At 46.7% G+C, this 24,762-nt stretch overlaps 1 protein-coding gene across 1 annotated transcript in view; it reads right to left on the reverse strand.

The window, feature by feature from the left end:
• Mta3 (metastasis associated 1 family member 3) overlaps nt 1-24,762 on the reverse strand; it is a 119,042-nt gene that overhangs the window by 76,329 nt on the left and 17,951 nt on the right. Inside the window, exon 4 of the mRNA XM_032908765.1 lies at nt 12,418-12,544. Coding sequence (XP_032764656.1) covers nt 12,418-12,544 — 127 coding nt within the window. The remainder of the gene's footprint in view (nt 1-12,417; nt 12,545-24,762) is intronic.

The raw sequence follows: 24,762 nt of genomic DNA on the forward strand, positions 1-24,762 counted from the left end.
CTTACAGTCACTGATGTCATCCTTCTGGCTAATTAAATTTTTATTTAAAGACTACCAAGAAAATTGTAAAAATCCAATTTCTTAAAATAATGTGCACGAAGAAAATTATCTTCGTTAGAGCTTTAAAAAAGATTTAACTAATTCACACGGAGTTCTGATTCATTACTTATATGAAGTAAGACACAGGAAGGACAGACAGGAAGCTCGATCAGCTTGTCTAGTTGGCACAGCTTTGTTGAGGCCGCTCCTTTTAACACAACTGTAGCCATTTTGTATTTAGCTTCCACCTTACGCATAAGGTAAAACTAAGTTCAGGTTCTCATACTCTACTTCCCAGAAGTAATTATCTGTAGGTGACAGTGAAATATCCTGCTAACGAGCCAAAAAGTTATGGCTGACTTACTTGCACCCTGTTATCTCAATGTTCTGAAATTCTCCACCACCCCCTACCACACTCAGGACCAACCAGATTAAAGGGTGGCTGATAATCCTGTCTAGTTAGCCAAAATGGTGTACCACTTCACTGCTTGCCTTTGAACTTATGAACCTCCTGACAGCAGGCTCGTACCACGATCAGACTTCTGAGTCCTTTTTTGTCTGGTCCTGAACCTTCAGTCTTGGGGTGTGCGTAAACTATTCATGCTTAACCGAGATCTATGTTTGTGTGGCGATTTCTGAACCCCAACAAATTTTTGCATATATATCACAATCATGCATTCCCCATGATCCACGTAAAACTTATTCTTTGCAGTATTGTTTTTAACAGGAAAAGACCAAAAGGAACCAAATATCCATTAGTTAGGGATTAAACAAACCAAGATTGAAAAGAATTCACAGAAGAAAATGGGCTGCTCTGTCTAGTAATGTAGGCCTATAATCCCATCCTAAGGGGCTGAAACAGGTGGATCATAAATTCAAAACCGCTTAATCCTAGCACTCGTAGATCTTGGAGTTCAAGGCCAGCCTAGTCTGCAAAGTGTGTTCCAGGATGGCCAGGGCTACACAGAGAAACCCTGTCGTAAGTTTAAGACTTTCTAGGTTGCAGAGTGAGTTCCAGCAATGACCTGTGTCAAAGGGAAAGAGAAAAAGTGCAGGGGCTCTAGTGTGTACAGCACATGTCTGACACGTGAAACAACCTAGGTCCAACCCCTGTAAATGTGGCATGGGCAGAGGTGTGGCTCAGTGGTACAGTGGTGCTTAGCAAGAGGTCCAGGGTTTTGTTCATGGCACTGTGGGGTGCTGGAAGAGGGCATTGCATAACAGTACCACAATGTACTACTACTGAGGCTCACAAAGGCACAGCCTGCACTGCTTCTGCACCAGCAAAGAGTCTTTGGAAGTTTTCAGAAGAGTCTAGAAACATTTATGGGCTCTGCAGGAGTGAGGCATTTAATCGCACATCCATTTTCTATATTTTTATTTCTGAACCCTGACCATTCATCATACAAACACACACACCCCACACACACCCATCAAAGAACTACAAAGTGCCATTTCTGAGAGGTGGGGGCTTATCAGTTGTCTGTGATCGTAACGAACAAAAGGACTAATTTGTCACCGGCCCACTTGGGTCCCAGGTTACAAAAGCACTCATCCAAACTGGGCGTCTTCTTCTTTGCCCAAGTCTATCGATTCCACCCATCTATCCCTAGCTACTAACTGCAGCCATGCAGAGTATTTAAACATTTTATTTATTTATAGGAGCTTAATTATTTAGCAGCCTCCATATATACAGCCACCTAAAGAAAAGTTCTACCTTCAGACATTTATTGCTCTAGGTACATAATGTTTTACCAATACTGAATGACTTGAGTCACAACAGATTTTCAAAAAGAAAAGGGAAATCCCAAGATACTCCCTCTCTCTCTCTCTCTCTCTCTCTCTCTCTCTCTCTATATATATATATATATATATATATATATATATATATATGAATGACCACGTTCAGCTTCACCCATGCCTACTGTAATCTACTGTAATGTATTTTAATTCACTGGTCTGAATGAAGTAAGTTTCAACATGCCAATGGGGCAGGAGTAGGGTTATTTTAGAGTATCAACACATCAACACAATATAATGAATTTACAAATGGCAGGAAAGCCCATGTGAGTGTTTTCTGAGATGCCTTTAAAGTGATAAGGAGAGAATTAAAATAAAAGGCCCCAAACAACTGTGAGGCGAAGCCCAGGGCTCTGTCAGCAGATGAAAGATTTCAGAGAAGTCCTGTAACAGACAAGACCGAGCAGGACAAATGAAGCCACACGAGCACGTCCGTCGTCAGGGAGGCACCGCTTTCCACCCGAGAATGAGACACAAACCCCATGGAGAAGGGACCGGATGCTCAGTCTGGTGTAGCCGAGAGAGGGACAGCCACAGGTCTGCCGCAGCCCATCTGGCTGGGGGTTTGGGTTTGGTGTTTGGCAGGGGCTGCACACACTGAGCTGGGGGCTGCACACACTGAGCTGGGGGCTGCACACACTGAGCTGGGGGCTGCACACACTGAGCTGGGGGCTGCACACACTGAGCAGGGCTCCGCCCAGCCTTCATCTGGTTAGGACTGGAAGAGCCCGAGCTCATTTTCCTTTTCTAATCGTAAAGTAATTGAGTTTTTTTGAAATGCCAACACAATCCAATGCTTACCACACTTAACACTTTCTTCAAAGAACATTAGCAAGAACACTAGTAAGTGGCCTAGAGATCATTCTTGTAGTATTTTGGCAAAGAACTTTTCCAATTACTTTACAAAGAAGGAATTGTGTGAGTTTAGATCACACCCTTCATGCTGTTGTCAACTAATGGCTCCCTATGCAGCAGGGAGGGGCCCATCACCCCAAAAGGAGACAATCAAACAGCACGTGGTGGTTTGAATAAGGGTGGCCCTGGTAGGCTTACATATTTGATTACGGAGTCATCAGGGAGTGGCACTACTTAAGGATTAGGAGGTGTGGGCTTACTGGAGGAAATGTGTCGTGTGGGAGGTGGGCTTTAAGGTTTCAAAATCCAAACCAGGCCATCCCGCCAGCCCCATTGGATATCTCATTTCTACCTGCCTCCATACACACACACACACCACACCACCACCACCACCACCACCACCACCACCACCACCACCACCACCACCACGCACCCCCTCTTTCTCTCTCTATGGATTAGGATGTAGCTCTCAGCTATTCTCAGCACCTTGCTTATCTCCCTGCCGCCACACTCTGTCATGATGATAATGAACTAAATCTCTGAAACTCTAAGCCAGCCCCAATCAAATGTTTTCTAAGAGTTGCCTGGGTCATGGTGTCTCTTCACAGTGACTAAGACAGAAATCAATCCCAGGAACTGGGGTGTTGCTGTGACAGAACTGACCATGCTGTTTGCTGGAAGGCTTTGGGGCTTTAGATTATAAAATAAACTGGATGCTTTAAGTGGGCCTTGCTAGTTAGTTCATCCTAGTAGGAGCATGGAAGAGAGTGGTGCTGAGGGCAATTTTAACTGTGGGGGCCCAGATCAAGAAGTTTCAGAAAGGAAGAATATTAGTAAGTGGCCTAGAGACCATTCTTGTAACATTTTGTCAAAGAATGGCTGCTTTTTGCCCTTGTCCTATCCTGAGGCTAAGTTGAAGAATTTTGGATTAATGGCATTGGCAGAGGAGATTTCAAGATGGCCTAGTACTGGTGATAGCATGAGGTGCTAGTGGTTACTCTTGTGCAGGCCTTCGTGAAAAGGAGAAAGTGGGACAAGTAGAAATACAAAATATACACTTTGGGAACAAAAGGAACAGAGGAGAAATCATGGTGCTAAGGCCAGTGCTCAAAGAGAAAAGTGTAGAGAGAAGCCTGGTCCTGAATGGAATGAAGTGAGTGGTGGCCTTGGGACAAGACCCCACCCAGCTAAGCTCCCAACTCGTGAGGAGGAATTAAAGGCCCCTTACGCAGCGAAGGAAACCACCACCAACAGACAGCAGGTCCAGGTGTAACTGAACAAGGGGGCCAAGTTCAAGACCCGGCAAGCAGCAGAATCTGGCGGTTCTGGTCAAACGGTTCTGGCTGTGGTGTCAAGCATGCAAGAAAGGGGCTGCGGAACGTCTCTCAGTGGCTAAGGAAAGCTGCTGAGAACAGGCACGTGACAGCGTGCCCCTAAATGGAGGCCCAGAGAGGCCACTGCGTGAAGCTGTGACAGTGGAGCCTGGATTTCACTGGAGACCCCAAGATGTTGGAGATGCCAACGTCAGGAGACACTGCCAAGGAAAACGGTGTGCTGGGTGAGAAATCAGCCTGGGAGAGGGGTGTGCTGCAGTCAACGTGAGTTGGCATCTGAAGAGCACCCAGACATCAGAGACGCAAGATTTACAGTTCGTCCTGATGGCTTTGGACTTGCTTTTGCTTTACTCCAGGATTTCCTCACTTGCTTCTTTTCCCTTCTGGAATGGTAAAGTGGAATCTGTGCCACTGTGTATTGAAAACGCGTGACCTGCTTTTAATTTTAAAGTTAAGAGATTGCTGACTCTCAGAACAGGCTTTGAACTTCGGACCTCCTAAGCAGTGTTGAGAATACGGGGACTTTTGAGGTTGGCCTGAATGTATTTTTGCATTATGATACGGCTGCAAGTCTGTGAGGGCCAGACAGTGGAATGTGCTGTTTTACAAAGAATAGGTTCGTATATTTGAATACTTAGCCATCAGGAAGTGGCACCAGAGAAGGATTGGGAGACACAGCCTATCTAGTCTAAGAGAGACAGTGCCTGAGAGACATATCCTATCCCATCCACTTACACCCATGACATAAATCTAAGCACCAAGATGAAAATACCAGGGAAAGAGAAACATTGCAAAAGGTGCTCACTACTGGGAAACAGACAGACCAAGAAAATAAGCTACTTCCCCCATCTGCCACCCCCCCTCACCCAACATCAAGGAAAGAAAGAAAGGAGAAATGCTCTTTCCCCCATGACACCAATGGCCTTGGCAATACCATCCCAGTTTATAGCCATGGCACTTGTACCAGAAATCAGACTCCACTGTATATGTGAGTTTGTTCCAGTTCTTTTGATTTGTTTTTTTTTTTTTAATAAGTCTTACTTGCATAAACTCAGGCTCACCTCAGACTCGACGGTTCTTGCCCCGCCCCCAGTGCTCTCTCGGTGTTAGGCTATAGGTCACACTTCCCCTGACTCAGCCATTTTATTTTGTTTTGTTAGTCTATTCTTCAATCTGCATAGTAAGACCCCGTCTTAGTTTGATTTCTATTGCTGTGATAAACATCATAACCTAAAGGCCACTTGGGGAGAAAAAGACTTATTTCATCTCACAATTTCCAGGCCATCATGGAGAGAAGCTAGGAGCGAGCGAAAGGCAGGAACCTGAAGGCAGGAACTGAAGCAGAGACCATGGAGGGTGCTGCTCACTGGCTTGCTCAGCTCCATTTCTTACATCACTCAGGACCACCAGCCCAGGCATGGCACCACCCACAGTGAGCTAGGCCTTCCCTCACCAATCATTAATCAAGACAATAGCCCACTGACAAGCCCACAGGCCAAAATGACAGAGAATCCCTGAACTGAACGTCCCTCTCCCCGAGTGACTGACAGAAGCTCACTAGCACAGACTCTCATCATAATCATTATCATGCTCACGACTATCTTAATATCTAATATAAGCAACGCAAACTCCATTGTTTCATCGTTTTTAAGAGTGATGATTAATGACTCAAACTTTTTGACCTTACATTTCAATTTATAGCCCTAGAAATTATTGCTGATCCAAAGAGTTATATGTCAACAACTTACTGTGTTGGAGAATAAAATGAAGAAAAATGTGAGTATATTCTTCAAATTAGTGAAAACTATTATTTTGCAAGGCGGAGTGGCATATACCTGTAACTTTAGCACTTAGGAATCTGAGGAGGAAAAACTACTACTCAGGTTTGAGGCCAGCCTAGGCCACAAAGTGAATACTATGCCAACCAGGGCTAACTGCCAGTCAGGATATAGACAACACTCCCCCAAGGAAAAAGTAATATTGCTTGATTTTCTTTTTGCAGATTTTTCAACTGCTAACATAAGAGGCACGTGCTCTCCCCACTCCACTGAGATGTATGCACTGATACACAAAAGTATACATTAACGCATGCAATGGCTTCATATGCACATTGGCAATGACTGACAGCTAGACATTTGTGTAACAGGCACACTTCATTTTCAAGTCAGTCAGATACATCTAAACAGCTAGGCTTTATCTTTCGATTGTTATGTCACATAAAAATGCTGTTCTATGAAATAGACAGTTTAGTTCGTAACTGAAACAATCCTATGACTCTTTTCTCAAGACAATATCACACTTCTCTAAGCAGGAGTGGATTTATGTGCACTTGCTGTTCCATCACTGGAAACGTCTTTAAAAACAAAAGGAGAGCCCTGTATAGTGGTGCACACTTTTAATTTAGCATTCAGGAGGCAGCAGATCTCTGAGCTTGAGGCCAGCCTGGTCTACAGAGTTCCAGGGCAGCTGGAGCTACGGGGGGAGACTGTCTCAAAAACAAAATCAAACAAATAGGGGGAAAAGGTGGGCGTAGTAGCAAACGCTTGTAATGCCAGTGCTTGGGGAGGGGAGGCAGGCGGATCTTCAGGCCTCGCTGGCAGCCGGCCTAGGCTCACTGGTAAACCTGAGGTCTCAGAGTCCCTGTCTCAAAAGACAAATACAGGGCTCGAGAGAGGCCATTGGCTAAGAGTCCATGTCGGGTGCTCCATGACTGCCTCTAACTCCAGCCCAGAGGGGAGGATTCGACTCCCTTTTTGGCCTCTGCTGTCACCCGGCAATTGTCTTACACACAACCACCCCCCACACACACACCCCACACACAAATAGTAAAAATAAATAAATGAATGAATATTTTAAAAAGTCCATCAGCACCTGAAGAACAATGTCCACGGTTATCCCGTGGCATCCACACGCACACACATTCATGTGCACACAATATCTGTTAGATGTGATACATGATACATGTTTATTTATGAAAGTCAGGTTCCCTCTTCTAAATCCCAGCACTCAAGAGCCATGAGAAACGTTGGAGCGACTCACTATACGCATGGAGATGGGGCGGACCTTCCCCCTCAGTCAGAGACCCTATGTGCCTCCCTGCTCACTGTGCTGCTGCATGTTTGAGGTAAGTCTGGAATGGACAGCATCCTGAGCTGCAGCTAGGCTGTCTGAAAGGAAAAAGTTAGATGCAGCATATACATAATATGCAGAGTGTGTGTGTGTGTGTGTGTGTGTGTGTGTGTGTGTGTGTGTGTGTGTGTGTCCACCCTCACAGATGCTAACACAAGAACTCTAGCAGTCCCTCTCACAAAGACCTCTTGTTGGCCTTAACACTCCTTCATTCCTCCCATCATGGTGGCTGCAAAATGCCCACAAGATGATTCTGCCTGGCAACAGTCTGTATAAAAAGAGACCCCCAGTCCCCACCTTGTGGCCCCTGAGTAAGTCACTTCCCCCCAAAGTCCTGAGCAGCCTGTTTGCCATAAACCTAATCTTTACTTCTAATTTTATTAAGATTTAAATAATACTCCACTCTAACTGCCATCCTCTATCTCAAAGTCTACGTAAGGTCAAATGTAAAGGAGAAGCAAGTGCCCCAAATCTGCTAGTGACCTTTGTTTCCTTTAAGTGATAGGCAGACGCGTGTTAGGTTTGCAACTCTGAATGCCTCTGTGTCAGTTCTCCACAGCAGAGAAAGAGACACCAAGACGCTGACCCCTGAGATCTTGCAGTCTATGATGTAGTCTGGACAGAACTATTTAGGCAAATTTTACATAAGGTGCAAGATTTCTAGCAGCTGTTCAAGTCTCTCAGAACTGAATTAAGACAATTCCTCATTTGGAGTTGCCACGTGGCATACTTAGGCAAGGACGCTCTCTGCAGATGGGAGTTGTAGCCACTCTTCTGCATGGCGACAGTGACAGGGGCATGATGTCTGTATTCTGTTTTCGAACCTGCTCGAAAGAGCCTGGGGCTTTCTCTGAAGCACAGAGACTGTACACTTGGGTCTTCAAAACGTATCCACCACCGTTACCAAAATGAGGTTTGAAATAGTGTCTCTGGCCCCTTTCAGAAAGCAATCTGGCTCAGCAGGTGAAAGCATGGGCTACCAGCTAAAGGGGACAAGCTGAGTTTGATCCTGTCCTGAGTTTTGCCCTCAGGACCCAGATGGAGAATTGAGAGGCTGACTCCAGGGAGTCACCTCTGTTCACACACTACGGCATACACATGGCGACAGGCCCATGCACACAATAGATGGATGTAAGGAAAACTTAACTACAATAACCCATAGTCGAGTAGGCGGGTGGTGGTCACCACTGTAACCACAGCAGCTGGGAGGCCGCAATCAGGAGCGACAAGAATGCCAGGGCAACCCACTGTGTGGAGTAAAGCTCTCTCAAAGCAAACACAATTCCATAAGCATTTTTGAATAATAAAAATAAAAGTCACAATGGGGCTGAAGATACACAGGACCCTGGATCTAATCCCAGTATTGGGGGAATAGGGGAGAGTGATGAGTACAGTGTCCAGCACAGCCAAAGTTAAGCAATGAGGAAAATTGGGTCCCTGAACTAAGGCAAGGTCCACTAGCAGGCATATAATAAATGTCTCCATCACTGTTCATGCTTTACAGCAAGAGAAGCTCGAGGAGCGAATATTCAGGTCCAAAACCTGTTACTAAAGGACACACTGGGGCCAGCTATCAGCAGGGATCCAAGGAAGCCTTTACAAGACACACTGGAGCCCAATTTCAAAGGCTGTGGTCCAATTCTCAGGGCTGGCAAGAAGGAAAGAATTAGTCTTTTAAATTATGACTAGCTGTACCACAGACTGAAAGAGATGTAATCATTACATGTACCAATGCTGTAATTAGCAGCTTTTAAAAAGCCAGGCTTAGTGCATTTGAGAAATGGAGACGCTAATGTCAGCCATAGAAAGGACACACCCACAAACCTATGATAAGAGGGCTATTTCCCGGTGTTTACATGCGGCTAGCATTGTAAAGTTACCTTTCGGAATAATGATGCAACATATGTGATTAAACGGTTTTCATTTTGGATCTGCCCCACTGACTAGCATCTCCATAAGAATGATGGGAAGTTGACATTTGAAGAGCCCGCCTTCCCAACAAGCCACCTCACGGCTTTCACTGTGTGTAATATTTTTCTAGCACTAGCCCTGCATGAGTCATTAATGCTAAATATCTACAAGTATGGATCAGACAATATCTGAATGTGCAGGTTAGGAAGTGGGAGACTTAAGCAAGTGCGGAATTGTTTTGTGCCTTGGCCCCCACATCTGTAAACAGGGATAATAACAGATCTCCTCGTAGAGTCGCTGTGGATAAATACATGAAAGGCAGCCCTACTGTAAGAGGCTCAATAGCTGTTAGAACATGAACCACACATAAGCCTGGGCCATTTGTAAAACCGAATGCAGAAGCCCCGGTAGCACAAAGCAAGAAGAAGGATTCATTTAGAGGTAAGGCGGGCGGAGGCACTAATAGCCTTCTCCGACTGTAACTGAGCTGCCTACTACAGTGAATGAGGACGGACTGAGCACGCAGCACTTGCCATGTGTACGAAAACCTTTGGACACACACATAAGACGAGAGTGAGTGCTGGTATAATAATCTTTCTGTTTCACGACACGTGCAACATAAAATCTATTACTGAAGGACCCGATCCACAGCGCATGAGTGAAGGGTACGGCCTCTATCCAGCTCACTGCCCAAACCCCATCTCGAAAATATGAGGTGAATCTCCGACTCTGCTCAGAACAAGCCCGGGTCTCTCTCATTCCCAGTGGAACCAGAGGGAACAAAGAGCTGCTTCTGAGGCACACAGGGAGGCTTACAGCAAGTGAGCATTAAAGTTCAGCTACTCCAGAGGGCTCAAGAATACCGCTGTCAGGCTTCCCCTGTGTTCCATTCAGTAGGAAGAAAATTCTGGGCATTTGATGGTGTCTCTGAGAACAAAAAGCCAATATTCGCCAAATTAGCCCTCTGGCTGCCAAAGAACAATGGGGCTTCAGCGATTTTCTCCTTCTGAAGCAGAAGCAGATAGGGCAGGACGTCAACCCCAGCAGAATGTCAAGACCGCTCTACTGTGCACTTGTTCAACATCGGCATGTGGGCCGCTTAGCTAGGCTCTGTGCCTTGCTAGCGACTGCCTCTAACTACCTTCAGCTGTCTGCACAGGGGGGCCACCGAGGAGAAAGTGTGGCTCTGCACTCCCCCTCCTCAACCGGGAAAGCAGAGAGAGAAAAGGCATAAATGTCTCTTCATCATAATTCAAAGCATCGTCAGTAGGTAAAGCCTTGCATAAGTGTCTTGATAATTATATTCCAATACACTCTCTCAGGCCTTATGGAAGATGAAAAACACCATTTTTCCATTCCAAGCAATCTGTTAGAGAAAACCAACATTACTTGTAAACAGATTCCAAGCTATCAGAAGGGTAAATTAAAAATACACTTGTGTGTTTTGGATACATTCTCTAAACCATTTGTCAGATTCGTGTTCTAACAAGATCTATGACTGGCCCCACAACTTCTTGAGCTCGAAATGAATCTTTATATTATAACTTCTTCCAATTGAGTAATTAATGCATATGGTTTTTAAAAAATATTTATTAGTTATGCATATCCTTAAGAAAATTTCATCTGGGCACAGTGACGCATGCCTAAAATCCTAGTATCTGGAGGGTAAAGGCAGGAGGACCAAGAGTTGAGGGCCACCCTTGGCTACACGGTAAGTTAAAGACTAGCCTGGGCTATAAGGGACCTTATCTCAGAAAAATATGCACAGGTAAAAAACAGCGCATAACTGTCGTAATGAAAACCATTCTTATGCGGAACTAATATATGCTAATAAAAACAAATAAAATAATCTCATAGTATGTTTTCATGCCCCATTCTTTAAGCAAAATTATTAACATATGTACCTAGTTTTCTTTCTGGAAATGACCTGATATTTTCCTGCGTTAGACTTTAGGTCACACTGTAGCGGAGTCAACATGGCTGGAACCACTTGCAAAAATGGTTCTTTCACCAGACGCTTGCTCCTCTGGAACCTGTCTGGGTCCGGTCATGAACAAACAAGCTATGTATGAAGGATCCCCAAACTTGTTAATTGTCTGAGGGTTTCTAACTCTGTGGAAAAACCATGACAAAACGCCACGTTAGGCAGGAAAGGTTTGATTTGTCTCACACTTCCACATCACTGCTCATCACTGCGGGAAATCAGGACAGGAACCCAATCGGGGCAGGAACCCAGAGGCAGGAGCTGACACAGGCCATGGAGGGTGCTGCTTACTGGCTTGCTTCCCGTGAATTGTTTTGGCCTGCTTTCTTACAGAACCAGGGCCACCAGCGCAATGGTGACCCTACCCACAATGGGCAGCACCCAACAATCACTATTTTTAAAGTGTCCTACAGGCTCGCCTGGTCTCATGGCGGTATTTTCTAAATCGAGGTCCCCCCTTTCAAATAACTCTAGCCTGTGCTGACATAAGACCAGCCAGCACCTGCAGGCAGGAGGACCAAGTCAGAGCTTTAGAAAACACACAACCTCACAGCAGAAATGCAGACCAAGGCTCAAGATTAACACTGAAGGGGGGCTTTACTACAGACTTTTTCCTTTTTTTTTTTTTTTAAAACAAGCCCTGGCTGTCCTGGAACGCACTATGTAGACCAGGCTGGCCTCAAACTCACAGAAATACACCTCTGCCTCCTGAGTGCTGGGATTAAAGGTGTGCCCCACTTCTGCCCAGCTCTGTGACTAGCTTTCATTCCTATCAGTAAATCAAAATACCGCCATCATTCCAGCACAATCCTTCAGGCGGTAAAGGTTGGATCTTACCAACGCACTGAGCAAAGGTCACGAACACAGCTCCGAGGCCCAGCGCTTGCCTGGCGTGTGCGAGGCTTCAATTTCTAACACTGAAAAACACACCTATTAATTTTTTAAACTAAGTAGTGCGCGGAGCTGATGGTGCCCGTAATGGAGTAATAAAGCACAAGGTTTCCATCCCAGAGATACTCTAGAAAATAAAAAGCCAAATATCCTACGAGGGCTGGCGTCATGTGTCTGCAATCCAAGAAGTACAGCACTTCCCAGAGAACGTGCCCTAGACACTGCAGAGCGTGCTGCTGACGGACACTCAAACTGTTAGTGATAAGGCCGAGAGAAGACGCCTGCATCACTGCGGAGCCTGCCCAGGATGCCCGCATGCTAACACGCACTATCAATTCCAAGAGCAAATCCTAGTACGAGGTCTGCAGCATGCCAATCTGAGCAGGATCTTGCTGAGAATTCAGGAAGGGCTTCCCATGGGGCTCTGATCACAGTGTTTCCGGGCACAGCAGGGCAACTTCCAGCAGGTCTCACCTGATATGTGTTGCAGGCAGGGACTCATACTGGCGGGACAGAAAGAGCTCCCTGTGTTTCAGCTGGTGCTTCTGCTTCTCCGTCAACTCAGCCTCAACCGTCGTCTCCGATTCTTCCTCAGTTTCTTCTACAAAAACAAAATTCAAAGAATCCATTGTTACAACGAACACCTCTTGGGACATCAGAGCAGGATGAATCGACAGGTCAGATGAGTAGATTTGATATTTTCTTCAAAACTAATCGTTTTTGACCTTCAGATGAAGCTTTTCCCTGCAATTCCAACTCTAAATTAAGTTCTCTGGTCTGCCAAGGAAGTCGATGACCACCAATGTTAAAATGGGATCAACACCAGTGTAAAACTGGCAGAATCGGTCATGGTAGTACACACCTGTGATCCCAGCTGAAGCAGGAGGATCACCAATTCAAAGCCCATCCTGGTGTAAGTGCAAGGTAACAAGAGCTACACATTGAGGCCTGTCTTACACAAGTAAGTGAGCGGGCAAGCAGGGCCTGGGGTTGGCTCAGTGGCTGAGAGCACTTGCTGTACAATCGAGGACCAGGATTAGCATCCCAAGCCCAGGGTCCTCAGCAACAACTGTAGCCCCATCTCTGGGAGCAGAGACAGAGGGACTGCTGGGGCTTACTGCCTTCCAGCCCAGCAGAGAAAACCCAGCCCTGCGTCCAGATAGATCCTACCTTGCAGGAACAGGCAGAGAATAATAGAAAACACCCAACACCCTCTGCCTTTATGCAGACATACCTGAAAGCACACATGTGCATACAACTCACGTTGACACACACACACACACACACACACACACACACACACACACACACACACGGTTTTGGTCTTTAGTGACAAGATTTCTCTGTGTAGCCTTGGTTGTCCTGAAACTCACTCTATAGACCAGGCTGACCTCGAACTCAGAGATCCTCCTGCCTCTGCCTCCCAAGTGCTGGGATTAAAGGTTGTGTGCCAACACCACCTGGCATAAATTCCTTTTTGAAAAAATTAAAATTAAATTAAAAGTAAATGACTGAAAAATATTGCAGCTAAGACATGAATGGCAGCAACATACACCTGAAATCCCTACACTCGGGAGGCTGAGGCAGGAAGATGTTGCATTGTAACCTGCTCAGGGCTACAGATCTCAAAATTCCTTAATTAAAATATAATATAAACGGAGCCGGGTGTGGTAGTGCAGGTCTTTAATCACAGCCCTCGGGAAGCACAGGCAGGTGGATCTCTGTGAGTTTGAGGCCAGCCTGGTCTACATAGTGAGTTCCAGGACAGCAATGACTACATAGTGAAACCCTGTCTCAAAAAAACAAACAAGAGACACAGAGACAGACAGACAGGCAGAAGCAAGCGGAACCTCCAATTGAATCACACGAATAAACCAACAGAAGGGTTAGACTAGAGGAGATATCCTTAGGCACTAGAACCTGAAGCAAGAAATAAATAACTGAAAGAAAGCTACGACATTTTAAAGACCCAGGCCTGGGTTGGGGATTTAGCTCAGTGGTAGAGAGCTTGCCTAGGAAGCGCAAGGCCCTGGGTTCGGTCCCCAGCTCCGGAAAGAAAAAAAAGAAAGAAAGAAAGAAAAATAAAGACCCAGGTCTGAGTCTGGGCAGGAGGGGGCGGATCGAGCCCCAGGACAACGTCCTCCTCCTCCTCCGTCATGGGCAAGTGGAGGTGCGGAGACCCAGTGCTCAGAGACAGGCAGAAGGAAGGCCAACACGATCCCACCACCTGGCTCAGTTGTCACTGTGCTTATTTTGGGCCCAGGACCACAGAAGGCATCTTATCAAACACAATTCCCACAATTCTTTTTTTAATTGTACCAGGACCTGTCAGATTCTCTAATTTCAAATTCTAAAGCTCTGAATTAGAAACTGAGTTTAAACATCTCACTTAGCATCAGGCAAGTTGGCTCACAGGGAAGGGTGCAGGACACAAGACTTGGTGGCCTGAGTTCCAATCCCCAGGCCCCACATAATGGAAAGAAAAAAAACTGACGCTCCAAAGATGTGACAAAGGCATGCACACAGAGAGAGGCAGGCTACACACACACACACACACACACACACACAGAGTATCTGTCAATATAATATAATAAAAGTTAAAGTCTCACCAAGCTCAAACAAAAACCAGGCAATTCAAGCTTCCTTGACCGTTCTTTCTAACGATGTATGCGTGGAGAGACACAGCTGTAAAGGAGGCATCCACTTGCAGGTCTAATAACATCTCGCCAGTGGAGATCGATAAAGTTATTGCTGCATTGGCACTATTAGTAAAGCAAATACCACATACAAAATTGTGCTCTTTACCTAATTGGAATTTGATAAATTGTTGCTATAAAAGACATGGCTAACTGAATTCTAGTGGCGCCCTACAGAGCAAAAGGCGCCATCACATATCAGAGTAACAATAGCAAACCTCACTTTTGTGTGTATGTGTGTGTGTGTGTGTGTGTGTGTGTGTGTGTGTGTGTGTGTGTGTGTGTGTGTGTGTTGGTTCTGTTGTTTTAGCTTTAAATTTATAACCCTGGCTGGCCCAGAACTCTCTATGTAGAACAGGCTGGCCTCGAACTCACAAAGATCTGCTTACTCTGCCTCTAGAGTGTTTGCTTGTTTGTTTGTGGCATAAGCTGGCCTGGAATTCACTATATGGAATTCCTCCCTCAGTCTGACAAAGGCTCAGTTTCTTAGTTGTGGTGCTAGGGATAAAATGTAAGACCTGGGCTCCTCAACAAGCCTCCATCACTGAGCTACACTGCTAAAATCTTCTTTGGTTTGGTTCTGGTTTTATGAGACAGGGTCTCACTGTGCAGCTCTGACCGTGCTGGAACTCACTCTGTAGACCAGGCTGGCCTTGAACTCACATTGATCCACCTGCCTCTCCCTCACAAGTGCTAGGACCAAAACTGTGTGCCACTACTCCCAGCTTTTTTTTTTTTTTTTCTAATTGTGCATGTGAAGGCCTAGAAAACTGGTTGGGTGGTTAAAAGCCCTGGCTGGTGATTCATAACCATCTGTACTATCAGTTCCAGGAGATCCCATTCCCTCTTCTGGTGTCCACAGGCATCAAGCATGCACAGATACCCATACACATAAAAATATTTTTAATAAAAAAAAAACTATGAGTGTGTGTGTGTGTGTGTGTGTGTGTGTGAGAGAGAGAGAGAGAGAGAGAGAGAGAGTACCTGCACGCGTGCGTAAGAGTACAGGAGTGTATGCCACAGGTGCGTGTGACCAGAACCAGTTGTCAGAGGGAAAAGAGACAATACTTCTTGAGTAAACGGGGCTGAGACAAACAAGCTAGCCATACGTGAGAGAATTAACCCCCCATGACTGTCACACCTCAAACCATACACCAAAATCAACTCAAAATACAGCGAAAGGCTAACTGTAAGACTCGAAATGAAACAAGTATCCTATGGCCTTTTAGACTAGGAAGTGGTATCTTAGCTATCATAGGCAGAAACATATGCAAGAAAATGCAAATTAAAACTGTGTGCTTAAACAGATGATATCAACAGAGAATGAAGGAGGGAAAGAAGGAAAGGAAGGAGGGAAGGAAGGAAGAGACAGAGGAGATGGGGCCCAGACAGGCAAATGTCTGAAGCTTGTGGGACAGCAGTCTAGCCCCCCCATGAGTGCCAGCTTCAGGGAGACCCTGTTTCAAAAACATGTGGAGTGTGATTGCGGTGGTTTAAGAAAGAACGGTCCCCATAGGCACATAGATTTGAATGCTTAGGGAATGGTATTATTTGTTGGAGTAGGTGTGGCCTTGGAGGAAGAATGTCACTGGGGGTGGGATTTAAGGTTTCAAAAGCCCAAGCCAGGCCCAGTGGTGCTCATGCTGTTGCTGCCTCTGTCTTCCTCTCTATCTCCCTTTCTATCTGTCTGTCTGCCCCCTCTGTCTCTCTCTCTCTGTCTCTCTCTGTCTCTCTCTGTCTCTCTCTCTCTGTCTCTCTCTCTCTCTCTCTCTCCCTCTCTCTCTCTCTCTCTCTCTCCCTGCTGCCCTCGGATCCAGATGTAGAATTCTCTCTCCAGCGCCATACTCCATGCATCCCACCATGCTTCCCTCCATGATGACAATGGACTAAATCTGAAACTGTAGCCAGCCCCATTGAATGCTTTCCTTTATAAGAGTTGCTGCAGTCATGATGTCTTTTCACAGCAATAGAACACTGATCAAGAAAATGATTAAGAAAACCTCTGGCCGCCATACCACGACACCACGGGCATGCTGCTCACTTGTACAAACGTGTGTGTGTGTGTGTGTGTGTGTGTGTGTGTGTGTGTGTGTGTGTGTGCGACACCTCCATAGATCACATACACATATATAAAAAACAAATCTTTAAAAGAAGAATCCTTATTAAAAGGTTGAGGGTTTTCTTCCTCCTCTTCCTCTTCTTCCTCCTCCTGAGACAGGGTTTCATGTACCCCAGGCTAGCTCTGTGCTATCTGCCTAGCTGAGGATGGACTAACACTTCTGATCTCCTGCCCGATCTGAATGCTGGACTGGCAGGCATGAGCGGCTGGCCCACTGCCGTGCTGGGCTCACAGGCAGCTCTGTGAATGCTGGAGATCCATGCTGAGCCCCTCCCGGACCCTCGGAGATTTATTTCCTAAGCCAACTTTGAATGCACTTTCTGACAGAACACCTGCCCAGCACCTCTCCAGCTCGGTAACCTAAAGACTTACTTATACTTTGAAATCCCATTGAAGACCTCAAGCTTTCCTTAATGGAGGTCATGTGTGTCAAGATTTACTGTAAAAAGCAGCATTTCTCTAAAGACTTATTTCTTTTTCTTTTTTTAAGTTAATTTATTCACTTTACATCCCTATCACAGTCCCTCCTCTCCTTCCAGTCCCCCCAACAAGGAGCCCCTCCCCCCTCACCTCTGAGAAGGGGGAGGTCCCTCCCAGGAACCAACCTACCCTGGCAATCTCAAGTCACTGCAGGACTAGGTACATCCACACCCACTGAGGTCGGACCTGACAGCCCAATTAGGGGAGCAGGATCCACAGGCAGGCAACAGTGACAGGGTTAAGCCCTTGCTCCAGTTGTTGGGGGACCAGCATGAAGACCAAGCTGCACTTCGGCTACAGATGTGGGCGGAGGACTAGGTTCGGCTCACGGATGCTCTTTTGCTGGAGGTTCAGCTTCTGGGTCCTAAGACTTGATTTTAATTATGTATATGGGAGCATGTGCACTTAAATGCAGGTACGAGTGCCTGCAGAGACCAGGAGAGGGCGCTGGATCCCTGGGGCTTGGGTTACAGGTCTTTGTGTGTGTCCCAATGTGCAAACTGAACTCAGGTCCTCTGCAAAAGCAATGAACCATCTCTAAATGCAGAAGTTATTTCTTTAAGCTTAGAAGAGAAAAAGATATGCATGGGGTGAGGATGTGCACATGAGTGCAGGTATCCCTGAAAATGAGCCATCAGGTCCCCAGAGGTGGCGGATAGGTGCCAAAGAGCTGCCCTATGGGTGCTGGGGACAGAAATCTGGTCCTCAGTAAGAGCAGTACATGTTCTTAACCTTGGGGCCATCTCTCCAATCCCAGAATCATTTTGGTTTTTGTTTTTAATTTCTCGTTTTGTCTTCTTTTTGTTTTTGGAGACCAGGTTTCTCTGTGTAACCCTGGCTGTCCTGCAACTCACTCTGCAAACCAGGCTGGCCTTGAATACAGAGATCTGCCTGCCTCTGCCTTCCGAGTGCTGGGATTAAGGGCGTGTGCCACTACGTAGAGCCAAAGGTTTTTAAGCAAACTGAAAGCACACATTCCATTAGCAGGGAGAGCGCCGTCCTCAAATGCCGTCCAGTCTCTGCAGAGCTCTGTGGCAAGCAGCTGATGCCGGGTTAGCGTCATTCTGAACACACGCTACTCTGACCTCACAGAAGGCAGTGGTAAATGAGCAAGCCATGCACAGGAAGTCAGCCGTGAGGAGAAGGCCGTCGGAAACGGTCCTTTCACACAGTGAGCCACCGTGACTCATCAGTTCTACAGCCAGTCAGGATCCCATCAAAAATCTAAGCTATTTCTGCTCACATTTATTCAAAGAACACTGCATCTGGCAAAGGCTGCCCAGTCTTATAATAAATCCAAGTCCATCTGGAATTCTGTAGCCTTAGCATGCTACCATGCAACTTTCCACTTGCTGTCAACTGTGAAACTTCAGAAACAAAATAAAAGCCACAAGTGACTCAGCTCGGGTTTCTGTTGCTGTGACAGAACACCATGGCCGAAGCAACTCGGGGAGGAATGGGTAAACTCCAGCGTACAAGGTCACACCACCACTGAGAGAAGCCATGACAGAAACATGAGTCACACAGGGCAGGAACCTGGAGGCAGGAGCGGATGCAGAGGCCATGGCGGGTGCTGCTTACTGGCTTGCTCCCATGGCTTCCTCAGCCTGCTTTCTTACAGAACCCAGGACCACCTGCCCAAGGGTAGCATTGCCCACAGAGGGCTGGGCCCTTCTATATCAATTATTAATCAAGAGAATGCCACAAAGGCCAACTTATGAATCATTTTCCCAATTGTGGCTCCTCAACTCAGCTAACTCTAGGTTTGTGTCAAGATGGCAAAAGCCAACCAGCACAAGGAGTGACCAGGTCACCCACCGCCATCACGCCATCCTCCCAGAGCACCCTCCTCCTGAATTCACACACAGCACGGGCCTCCCAGCGCATCTTCCTCCTGAACTCCCAAGAGCCATAGATTAACAAAAAAACCGTGACAGACAAGGGACACCTCACTTAAGTCATCAGTCAAGGGATCTAAAAGGAAAATATACTACAGACCATTGTTATACAAAACAAAACAGACCATTGTTACTGTCCTCAGTTCCTTCCCAGATCTTGAAAGTAAGGCCCTAGGGCTGAAAACACTACCCACTTTTGTCACAGGACTTGGGAGGAATCTAGTTGGTATGACCTTTAAGGACCTTCCTCCCTGGGAGCTAGCTCTCTCAGGATTAGAAGATGCATTGCAAACTGCTAAGGAGAAAAGCAAGCAATAGCCCTACTAAGCTGTAAAGACTTCCACCCACAATGGACGGACCACACAAGACGGCCCCGACAGTAGGCAACAACGGTGCGAGTGAACTTCAGGCCTCTCAGAGTGAGAGAGCCTATGCTCAGTAAACCTAGCCAAGAGCCTGCGGCTGGAGAGGTCACAGACCCTAGAGGAGAAGCTACTGCAGCCATGTCCCTAAAGTAGTGCAGCTTCCCACTACGTTCTAAATACTTCCCTTTACACCACCAGTGCGCCTCTCAGTCCCCACTGGAGTTTCACTGTGCAGCCCACAGAGGGTATGGCACACATCCACAACTGGCCAAACCCGGAGAAAAATATGCTCCGTCTCCTGGCAGCAACTGGGACATCATCAGCACAATCCCCACACCTACAGCTCAGGGGACACTGCAGAGAACGCTCTAAGTGCCAGATACCTGTCTCTGCCTCTAAAGGCTAGAATCAAAGGCATGCACCACTGTGCCTAGCAGGTAGGGTAAGTTTTATCAGAGCCTCACCCCCATGACGAGCTACAGGAAACAAATGAATGTTGAGGGAGAATCAGTTTCCCAAGGAAAACCCCGATAGGTTTCCCAATCCCAAAAGAACAGCACTGAACACATATACACATGACAATACAAGCCGGACTCCATGGGGGGCGCGTGCATGTGTGTGCGTGTACGTGCGTGTGCGTGTGTACCAATAGTTAAAGAAAAAGAGGTCATGGAGTTGAGAGGGGTGGAGAAGTGGGAGGGGGAGTGGAAATGATGTAAGTAGGCTATTCGTGTATGAAATTCTCCCAAAACATAACAATTTATAAATAAATTAAAAAAAAAAAAGCTTCCTGTTTTGACAAAAAGCTCTTCATGGCTGCCGGCCACCATTTGGATAAAGTAAACTACAGTGGTGATAAATCTGAGCACCAACCATGCCATGTTCCATGGCAGCCATGCTCTCCCCCCACCTGACCTCAAGCAAAGTATAAGGGATAGCGGCCTGTGGCTCACTCTCTGGATTCCAGGCCAGAGCTGGGGACACTCCTTCCAGGGCAGTGAGAATATAACGCGCAGACGCAGACGGGAGCTCCTAAAGGAAGGCGGAGGACGGACGCCAGCATAGCTTGAGGAAATACAGAGGTTTTCTCGTGAGCCCCAATGCCACCTGGAAGGAAGAGGGGGTAGGGAGTGAACCCTGGTCCTTCCGGAGTAGAGAACCCAAACCTTCGGTGAGGGTGGCGTGGGTCTGGTCTGCTCTAAGGCTTGGCCTGACAAAGTCTCGTTTTCCCGCCACATCCGGGATGGCCAAACCCGAAGGCACCGTCTACACAGCCTCCAGTTCCTCCCATGCAAACGGAGGGCATCTAGTTATCTCAGCCTTCGTACAACCCAGTGTCAGAACCTACTGGACTCTGTCAGTCCCTGCCCCTGCTAAGCCTTTGTTCTCTTAAAGGAACTTCCCGGCCTTCCTGTCCACCATAGCCGGCAGCTAACACCTCACCGCCAGATCTTTAGGTCTCAGCTTTAGTTTCAGTTTCTGTTTCTCCATTGTACTTCCTTCCACTCAGTGGCTGGGGTATACATTCTGTGCACCCAGTGAAAGCTCTGCCATTCATTTTCTTGAAACATGAGCGACCTGAGTCTGCGTGTTTCTTCTTAAATCTCGCAGATAGATAAATAGATAGATAGATAGATAGATAGATAGATAGATAGATAGATAGATAGAGATATAGACAGACAGACAGACAGACAGATTGGTAAATGTACTAAAAATTTAAAAACAAACCAACAAACATGAAAAGTTGGTATTATAGTTGAGTGACTAACCTGTGCAAAGACCTGGGGTTTCAATCCCCAGTAATGCAAAAAACGAGGAGGGGGCGTGCTTTTTGACATAAAACTAGTTAGCTGACCAGCCACTCTAGGCTGTTAAACTCGGCCTTCTCCTTTTGAGTGGGGAGGGGGGAGCAAACGGCAGATTGTGGAAACCATGTTCTTCCACCCGCAAAGGAAGCCCTCTCATGCTGAAGGTCTCTCCTGGTCAAAGCACACACGGTACACAGAGCCTGTTTAGAAGCAGGGCCAGAGGATGTGGGGGAGTTGGTTTTATTCGGCTCATTTTTGGCACAGCCACGATAGACCTGCCAATGTGGTTGTGGTAGGCATCGTCAACGCAGCTGCAGTCCAAAACCTTGCAAAACACGGTGATGCACACCTACAATCCCAGCACTCAGAAGGCAAAAACAGGAGGGTCTCTGAGTTCCAGTCTACACCTGTGAGAATCCACCCAGCTACACACTTTACCCGTCCACTATATTTTATACATTAATTTTAAATACGACTGCTTCTGTTTCTAGCCAAACGAAGTAGCAGAGACAAGGTCTGCCTGGACCATTAGAAACAAAACACGTGATTAATGAAGACAAAGGACACAAAGCACCAATTCTTTTTAACACTGGGCTACTGCACATGAGGTGGGGAAGACGGAAAGGGGTCCCTGTTACCCAGGAAACCTGAATTCTTATAGAAGGGGGATGGGGGCTGGAGAGGTGGCTCAATGGTTAAGAGCATTGGCTGCTCCTCTAAAGGACCTGGGTTCTAGTCCCAGCACCCACAGACAATCCACAACCATCTGTAACTCCAGACCCTGTTTCCACGGGCATGAGCCCACATGCTGCTCAGACATGCAGTCAACACACCCATAAACATAAAATAAAACAAACATTTTAAAAAGAACAGGGAGGGAAAGAGAGGTAAGACCTGGTAGGCAGAGCGCTCAAAAAGGGGAAAACGCAGTTTAGAAGACAAAGCCCCAGAGAGGTCGAAGGACCCTGGAGGCCTTCGGAGGCCCTGCTGGAGCACACGTGATACACAGAAAGTATCAGAAGCCTCTTGGGCAGTGATGGCACCCACCTTTGAAGCCAGCACTCAGAAGGCAGAGGCAGGCAGATCTCCAAGTTTGAGGCCAGCCTGGTCTACAGAGTTCAGGACAGCTAGGGCTACAGTGAAATCCCATCTCAAAAAAAAAAAAAAAAAAAAAAAGAAAAGAAAAAAAGAAAAGGAAGAAAAGAAAAAAAAAAAAAAGAAAGGAGGAAGGAAGAAAGGGGGGAGGGAGGGAAGGAGGTAGGGAAAGAAGGATCGGAAATGCCAGAAGGCAGGAAAGCAACCCCTGGAGAGAATGGGGAGGAACAAGGCCTGAGCTCACACAGAGCTGGAAGAGCATTTCTTCCCCTACAGAACACTGGAAACACACGATGCACTGGGCACAGGAAGGGAATTGAGCCCTAGGCGAACACAACTCTGGCCCTGCTTATAAGCAGCAATGAAACACCAAAGTAACCGCCTCCCAGAACCAAGATTAAAATAACTGACAGAAAAACAGATCCATCACAGACACAGACACAGCTGTACAACCAGCTACACCAGAGGCTGAAACAGGACTGCTGGAACCACGGGTTCAAGGTCAGCTTGGCAACCGAGAGAGAGGGAGGGGGACGGAGGGAGGGAGGAAGGGAGGGGGAGAGAGAGGGAATCCCGTTCTCGGTGTGTAAGAGTGTCTGCCTGTATGCATGTATGTGTGCACAGCATGTGCGTGTCTGGTACTCAGAGACTGAAAGTGAGTGAGTGAGTGCCCATTCCTTGGAACTGAAATTACAAACGGTTGTGAGTCACTGTGGATACTGGGAACCAAACCTGGATCCTCTGGGAGGACAGCAAGTATTAATTACTGCATCATCTCTCCAGCACAGAAACCCTGCCTCTAAAACATGCGCATGCATGTGTGCGTGTGTGCATGTGTGAGCATATGTGTATATGTATAAAATGTGCATATATGTACATATAGGTGACATATATTTAAATATATGATATTTTTATATTTTATATTATATATATATGAATGATTTTTTTTTAATTCCTAAACAGAATGACCATACTAAATGCTGGCCAAATTGTGAAGAAACTAGGCCTTGCCTCCACTGCCAATGAGAATAAATATACAATGATAAATCACCCCCACAAATAGTTGGCAGTGCCTTTCTAAAGTTAAAAACATAAATTGGATGACACATAACTGAAATTCCAACATTCAGAAGCCCGAGGCAGGAGAATTGTGAGGGTGAGGTCAGCATGGGGTGCAATCTCAACAAACAAACAAAACTAAACAACAGGACCACTGAGAAGCCTGAGCAGGTGGAGGGGAATGCAGTACCAGCCTGGTGCAGGGGTTGGGGGGGTATCACTGATCCCCAGACCGGTGTAAAGTGTGGCTGGAAAGAACCAACCCCACAGAGTCGTCCTCTGGTAACACAGATTCCCTCTTCTAAGACACACCGAGAATTTAAAGGTAAAAATACCACAGCATGTAAGCATCTATCCTACTGCAACCAAGAGAAAGGCAATAGCCATCTACAGATGAATGGATTTCGTTACAGTCACACAACGGAATACTACTCAGTCACCAAAAAGATAGAAGAAAAATAAACTATTAAGAGTTGTCCTGTGAAACAGAATCCCTGTACTCGAGATGAAGCGGAGGCAGAGGCAGGCAGATCTCTGAGATCAACCTGATCTACATAGAGAGCTCCAGGACAGTCAGAGGCATATAGAGATCTTGTTGAGAAAAAGAGAGAGGAAGAGAGAGTATTGCCCTATGACCAGGCATCACAGCATAAACCTTTAATCACAGCACTAAGGAGGCAGATGCAGGCCGGCCAAGGCTGCAGAGGGAGACCCTGTCTCTGAAGAGTAGCGGTGGGATATGTTGCTTGCCCAGCATGCATGTTGTCACAGTAGTCTGGAGGCGGGCGTGGGAGGACCAGAAGTTCAGTGAGATGGCTCACTGGGTCAGGGCCCTTTCTGGCAACCCTAGTGACCTAAGCTGGATCCACAGGACCCACAGGGTGAAAGAGAGAGTGGGGTCTTACTGGTTTGCCCTCTGACCCCCACACAGGACGCCTGGCATACACTCTAGGTCTCTAAACTGACATTTCTGCCTAAGTGAGAGAGCTACTCTGTGCTGTGTTCCTACTAACGGAAAAGGGCATGGGCGTTGTCGGCTTCTTGACAGGACACCAAAACCGTGCTCCGAACCTCACAGACCATTTCCCCCCTGCATGGCGAAGTCACCTGAACAACATGCTGTCGACACTGCTCCAGAGAGCTTCCGAGGGACAGGTACCCACAAGGTCTGCTCCCTGGGTTGCTTGACTTCCCCAAGACCCTAAGTGGGCTCTGTTCTGTCAGCGTTGGTTCCCAGTGAGAAATCCCACCCTGACCGCTTCATTTCTCTCACTGACTCTGACTGATACAAAACTGTTT

This window comes from Rattus rattus, chromosome 7 (assembly GCF_011064425.1).
Source record: "Rattus rattus isolate New Zealand chromosome 7, Rrattus_CSIRO_v1, whole genome shotgun sequence".
Lineage (NCBI taxonomy): Eukaryota > Metazoa > Chordata > Mammalia > Rodentia > Muridae > Rattus > Rattus rattus.